The sequence below is a fragment of the Papilio polytes genome, unplaced genomic scaffold (assembly GCF_000836215.1).
Source record: "Papilio polytes unplaced genomic scaffold, Ppol_1.0 DF823824.1, whole genome shotgun sequence".
NCBI lineage: Eukaryota > Metazoa > Arthropoda > Insecta > Lepidoptera > Papilionidae > Papilio > Papilio polytes.
This window is the reverse complement of record NW_013525380.1, coordinates 105534-112589: the sequence shown is the minus strand read 5'-3', so window position 1 is coordinate 112589 and position 7056 is coordinate 105534. Positions and strand designations below refer to the sequence as shown.

The 7056-nt window shown below is 30.1% G+C and overlaps 2 protein-coding genes across 5 annotated transcripts in view; one reads left to right on the top strand and one right to left on the bottom strand.

Annotated features, from left to right (window-relative positions):
* LOC106103294 (serine hydrolase-like protein) overlaps positions 1 to 2440 on the top strand; it is a 4586-nt gene extending 2146 nt beyond the window's left edge. The window contains exons 4-6 of the mRNA XM_013283024.1: positions 744 to 888; positions 1429 to 1563; positions 2090 to 2440. Coding sequence (XP_013138478.1) covers positions 744 to 888; positions 1429 to 1563; positions 2090 to 2393 — 584 coding nt within the window. The 3' untranslated portion in view covers positions 2394 to 2440. The remainder of the gene's footprint in view (positions 1 to 743; positions 889 to 1428; positions 1564 to 2089) is intronic.
* Positions 2441 to 4145: 1705 nt separating this feature from the next.
* LOC106103306 overlaps positions 4146 to 7056 on the bottom strand; it is a 52129-nt gene continuing 49218 nt past the window's right edge. For all 4 annotated transcript variants that reach the window (XM_013283040.1, XM_013283038.1, XM_013283042.1 and 1 more), the window contains one exon: positions 4146 to 4857. In XM_013283040.1, coding sequence (XP_013138494.1) covers positions 4665 to 4857 — 193 coding nt within the window. In that variant the 3' untranslated portion in view covers positions 4146 to 4664. The remainder of the gene's footprint in view (positions 4858 to 7056) is intronic.

Sequence of the window (7056 nt, the reverse complement as noted above, 5' to 3'; positions counted from 1 at the left end):
CGAAACGACTATCGGAATAATGGTAGTCGATTTCATACGCCACATGGCGGTAATCTCGTGAGCCAAATCCAAATCAAATCTAATTATTATTATTATTATTTTGGGTGACGAACTAGCAGCTAGTTAGCTGATGCGTGTGTGTTGTAAGGGAGATTTTAAGTTTGTCTAATATATTTTTAAAAGCGTTGACTGTTGCTAATGTAAGTCTTTTAAATATATTTAATAAAAAAAACGACTAAATTCGCTTAAAAAATCACTTAATGTTTATAAAAAATACTTGAAAACATCGAAAATCTTAAAAAAAAAAATTTGTAAGAAAAATTCTAGGTTTTTTTTTTATTTTTTTTTAAGAATTATAATTCTCATGTCCATTGTAGTTTTGTGTTATGTAATATTTCAGTTTTTAGAGTACATTTTATATTTTTGTCCCACCAAATTGTAAATTGTCTGAAAATCCAACATGTAAAATATGTGATGGAAATATCAGATTTTTTTACCTTATCTGAGTGACGTCATTTTTAAGCTATCTGAGCCTCTATCAGCCAGTTGTGGGATAGGCCCTTAATCCCGTTAATAATTTTTGACCGACTTCCCAAAAGGAGGTACTTAATTCTTCTGTATGTTTTTTTATTATTTTTTTAAAATCAAGATAAGGTAATTTCTTCAAAATAGTATGAATGTTCTTCCTTCCTTCCTTTTTCATTTAAGAATACGAATGTATTGGTTTTATTGTTTTCCTATAGGTTTATTTTACAATGCAGTGTTTCCCGGCAGAGTGAAGTGTGCTGTACACTTAGATGCTGGCCCGGCCTTAAGTAGATTGTTGATATCAGACTTTTCAGCACATTTTAATTCGTTCTATAAATATTATTACGATAATTATGAAAGGTATATATTTTGTAGTATTTATATCTTAATAAAATATGTGTAGACTAGCTTTTGCCCGTGACTCCGTCCGCGTGGTATTAAAATAAACAAAAGTGAGTAGCCTATGTGTGTCCAGACTATCCTCTACATCTATACCAAATTTTATCGAAATTTGTTCAGCTGTTTAGGCTACAAACTAACATACATCAGTCTAAACTTTTGCATTTATAATGTTAGTATGATTTTTAAGTTTTTTAAATGTCCATACAAAGATTAAATCTTTCATTTTGCGAGGAAATCGTTAATTAACTAATTAGTTATTGTTTTTCAAAATAAACTAATTATTTTATTTAAACTATAAGTATTTTAAATTGTGTTTATTTCTATGGCTAACTATTTTAGAAGTTACAAGTTATATTAAAAAAAATTAAATCAACTGTTTTTTTTTTTAAATTAAGCTTGTTTAGAGACAGGGTAACTTTTTAGCAACTCAGGGAATCTATTTATGTTACACTGATGTGTTTTTTGGTTTTTTAACTAGTAAATATTCTTATTTTCCAGTATAAATAACGACGGTCGTGTATTCAGTAAAGAATCGGCGACAAATGCTGTTATGAAAGCAAGAAAAATGACTAAAGAACAAGCGGAGTTGATTTTGTCGAGAAATTTAAAGAAAATAGGAGAAAATCGATACAAGTAAGAGTAAATAATGTCTGTGATTAACAAAGAAATCTTTTTATTAAGTCATTTCAATTGTAACAAATTTTAGTTTTATGTAGTTTTTGGTGCATTAATTTCAAATTTGAAATCTAGATGTCGCTACTTGTAATACAGTTTTCTCCGTCTTCTAATAGATGTCGTGATTTTAAAATAATGTTAGTTCAACTTCTTGACCATAGATGGCGCTGTAGTAAATAAACTGTTTTGCAGCGAGACCATTTTTACTTTTATTAACTAGCTTACGCTAGTGATTTTGTTTACGAGTAATTTAAAAAAATATTAAAATCAAGGCCTGAGTTACTCAGTGATAATGTAGCTTTATAATAGTGAAAGTATTTATGATATCGGTCCAGTTTTTTTTATTCAATGAAAATAAAAAACTAACTAGCTAACTAGCTGTTAGTGTGGCACCCAAAATATTAATAATAATAATACTGTTTAGACATATTTATTTAGGCATAGGCATAGGTTAATTAAATTAATTCATTTCCTTTAATTACAGGCTTTCTTGGGACAAAAGAGAGAAGATTTTAGCACCGACTTTCAGTTCAGTAGATTATTATTACGGTATTTTCTCTAAAAATTCTCCTCCAACGCTTTTTATTTCTGCAAATCAGTTTGAAGGAGGATATATTAAAGCAAAAGAATTAGTTAAACAATTAATATTAGATCTTAGTAAAAATAAGAGTTTCAAAGTTGTGACGGTAGATGGCGGTCATGATGTACATTTTACCAATCCAGAAAGAATGGCGCAATATATTATTGAATTTTTAGATGAAACGGGAAAAGTTAAAGCGAAACTATGATGTTTTAAATTGTGTGAGGTTATGGGAAATATATTGTATCTTCTTGATTGATGAATTTTATTTACATGTATTTTTAAATAAAGATAATCAGACACGTGTTTCTCGTTTTATTTACATTTTAATGAAAATACCATTGAATTTGCAATTTCAATCAAATTTAATTCAATTTCATTATAGCGCCATCTATTAGTATAACATTTAATTACAAAAATTTCAATTCTGAAACTCATCGCTAGATGGCAGCAAAACTAACTTCGCAGAAACAATTCAGTGTGCTTCCGATAATTTTGGAAAACGACTACTAGATGGCAATATGCGTACAGAAACAAACCAACTTTAGTTAGGAGTAAAATAAACTTTAAAATAAAAGAAAAAAAATTCTTTAGCATTTTTTATTCATTATTTGTAGACATTGTAAGGAAGCGAAATTTATTTAACAACTTTTACATTCTATTCACATAAATATCTTATATTTAAAGAGATTCAGTGAGCTAATAATTTTATTTCAATTTAAACTACTTTCACAATCTAAATTACGGAAATATTAAAATTTTGAAAAACTACAGAAAATGGAATATCTTCGACTTTTAAATAGTTCTAAAATTTTACAATTAACGGGAATTTTAGGCTATAGTTTAAAATATTTTATCACAAAACACAACCAATAAAATATTATTGCTTTTAAACATTATTTACATTTTCTATTTTATTATCTAAAGGTTTGTACGAATTGAAATATTGTAAAAGGACATTACTATTTTACAATAAGTTGAAGGAGTATTTTAGACCAAATAATTGCCCAATTAACAAAAAAAACTTTGAAATGTTGACATATTTTTTATAGAAAATATATAACAAAAACGAAATATATAAAATTAAGATCTTCTTTCAAACTATAGTTGATTTATTTTTTTTATATCTGTTTGATACACATTTACAGAATCACTACAAAAATCATTTACAAATAATTTCTTTACAATTATCTACTAGTAAGTACTTAGAAACATTTATAAATAGAATAGACAATTATTTTACGCTACAAATATTGTCAAAAACAGGAACTTCGAGTTACATACTAAATATAATATGCTATAGTTATCTATTTAGTTTTATTTCGAAACTATAAAAAACAGTGCGGCTTGATTGATCGACCAAAGAGAAACAGAAATTTTACTTGAAACATTCCCACATAATCCTCAAAAAATGTTGAAATAATTAGTTTTATTTAAATTGTCAATAGATGGCATTCAATACTAAATTGTTTTTATTTCATTTTTATAGTTTAGTTTACTTTTTTATAAATAGATGGAGCTTATCATAATTTTGTAAAATTGTATAAAACATGTACACACGTGGTGACAGCAAAATAGACAACTGATGTACCTTTCAAAGAAAGTACCGGTGAAAAAAATTTGGTCACTGTTGTCTTTTTTAAAACATCTTGGGTGTTTAAACTATGTTTATTGCAGCTCACTAGCGCCGCTGTCAATGTTAAAACGCTACACGCTAGTTTTCATTGAAATCTATTAAATATTATATTTTTTTAGTAATTAGTGACAAATATTTGCTATAGTTTATAAGATAAATAATATTCTTTCTATATTATACACTATTTACATGTTAATATTTGCATTTATGGTAAATAAAAATAATAAATAAATAATTATAGGAATATTTTCATAAATATTAACATTTGATAATAAATTTAATAAGAAAAATGCGAAACACCGGCAGTGATAAAAAAACATATAATACGTGACAAATCACATTGCAACTCTAACATTTATTGCCTTGATAAACACAAAACTGCAATTAATAGCAACACTCATCACAAATGTCACTGGCAAACCGTTTTCTCCTGTAAAATGTCAAAGAAAATCATAGAGTAGTTAAACTCCATATCGAATGAGTTCATTTACAAAAAAACATTTTTTACCAGAAACGTCATAGATGCAATTCTCTTATTGGGCCAGAATCTTGTTTGGTATACGGAAATATGACCTATTAATTTGTTAATAACTTGTGTTCAATATGCAATTTGCGGCATACATGATAACATTGTAAGGGTTTTATATAAGGTGGTAAATGAGCAAGCGGCTATAATTCGCCCAAACGGCGATATAACCTCTGCAATTGCAGATGCGTTACCCTTAATCGACGGATACGCACATAAAGATATTTCCCCTTCCTATGCGTCTCTACAGTCACATTCACTTTCCCTTACTCTTATAAGAAAAGAAAGAGAAAGGGACTACATTAGGCATAAACTCTTTAATACGGCAGGTTGTCTCTCAAGAACGCTTGCTTTTGGTAACCTTTCCTTAAACATTTCCCCCACCAGGATCGTTGTGTGCACATTTTAACAGGTTTCAGTATGAAGCATTTCGTTTGTACCACGTTGAAGAATAATTTCCCAACCATATTGGAAACTGAAGTATCGGCCAGTTTTAAACACGCACGGAACCTGGAATTAAAAAAAATAGAATTAAAAACAAACAATGTGAGAAGGGGTGTTATTAGTTGCTTCTGATTAGTTGATAGAAAATGACATTTAAATGTTAAAAGGCAGTGTTCTTTCAGTTCCTGCGGTACCAGGTGTAGCGCACCTTGTATGTTACATAAATATTTCTTATTCGCACTATATTCGAGATACGTACCAAGTGTTTTAGACTTGGTTTCGCATTCAACGTGTTAAAAACATAAGGTAACAGCTACAATACGCAAATCTTTTGACACTTTTAAAATGGTTAAGGGGGCGCTAGTAAGCTGTTACCTTCATTTACACTGGGACAGCTAACCTTATCGGTCTATAGTAAAAGCCATAATTATCCTTATTTCAAATGAAACATTAAAGGACCTGTCCCACCACTGGCTGATAGAGGCTCAGATTGCTTTAAAATGACGTCACTGTCAGATAAGGTAACATAATCCAATATTTCCATCGTAGGATCGTTATCCGACAATTTACAATTTGTTACAGGCCCTAAATATTGAAAACAGAGTTGTTGTACATTTTACAATAATTCTGATTATTATTTAAACCGATATGTGTTTTATCTACAAGTTAAAATTTATTTTATCTTGATACTTTATCAGTGGTGCTAAAGAAAATTTGACCTTCGTTTTAACATACTAATTCTATACTAAAATAGAAAAAAGCTGACAAATACGCGATAAAAAGCATAATAAAATGGACGATATAAAACGTGCGAGTAACCTAAAAAGACAATCATTATTTTAAAGCTTTAATAAAAACGATACGATAAAAAGGCAAGTGAGATTTGACCAATAACTAATGTCGCATCTGATTTCACGCTACTCTGTGAAAAGCCGATGCGACAGTTTTTTAGGGTTGCCAGTGAAGGATTTAAAAAGTACTAAAATATTATCTGTGATTACTTTTCTTCGTGAAATATATAGTCTGTCTTTAGTAAATTACATTACGAACCTCATTATTTTATGCAATTATTTGTATAAAAATAAAAAAACTTATTATATAAAAAACGGAGCACCACCGGCTGCGGAATCCGATGACTCAAGCAACCTGTGGTCAGGGCAGAGAGAGGAACCTCCTCACTATGCGTGCGGTTTCTAAAATAACTGCCTTTTGAATCGAGCCCTTAATCCAACTGTCTAGCGAGAGCTTCTTGAGGGGTTGGTCGAAGCTCTTCGCTATTAGCCCGTGTACCGAAACGACTATCGGAATAATGGAAGTCGATTTCATACGCCACATGGCGGTACTCTCGTGAGCCAGATCCAAATATTTTTTTTAGGTTATATATTTGATTTTAATATTAATTTTCGAGTTTTAAAGAGATTGCAATACGTGAAGATTTTACTTTTTTCATAGTCAAATCTTATAAAATAATACATAAGAAATAAAAGCCAAGAAATCTTCAATTTTGTCATTTAAACGTTCTTTTTTACTGCCAGCGCCGGCTGTCATCGTTTCCCGCCATTTTATGACGTTTAGATCATAAATTGGCGCGAAAATTGCCCTCTTAAGATGTTTATTATATGTTTGTTTGATCAATAAGTATTAATAAAATTTACTTAATATGAAGATTTATCTATACTGACATTATAAAGAGGAAATTTGTATTTTTGTATGTATTCGATTGACGTAAAAACTACTGGGCCGATTTTAAAAATTCTTTCACCGTTAGAAAGGTAATTTATCTGTGAGTAACATAGGCTATATTATTTTTTGAAATCACGCTGGCGAAGTCGCGAGCTAGTGTAAACAATAAAATAAAGTTGGTATAATTTCATGCGGATGACGCCGCACGGGAACACCTAGTTAGTTTGACATATACTGTTGGCGTCATGTTTTAATAAATAATTAAACATCATACTAATAATATATTAAGAAGTTTAGATGGATGTTTGTTAGTTTGTAGCCTAAACTGCTGAACGAATTTCAATAAAATTTGGCATAGATGCAGAGGATGGTCTGGAAGAACACATAGGCTATGCATTTGTTTTTTTAATACTTCGGACGGAGTCGCGGGCGAAAGCTAGTACAGAAATACATTCAAAAACCTAATAATTCGCTGTGAACGTGAAATAGCACTGGTTGGCAATAAACGCTGACTTTATAACTTCAATGGCGGGCTGTCAAACGCAGCGTTGGAAGCGCAGAGGGTGCTTACTGCATCACCTG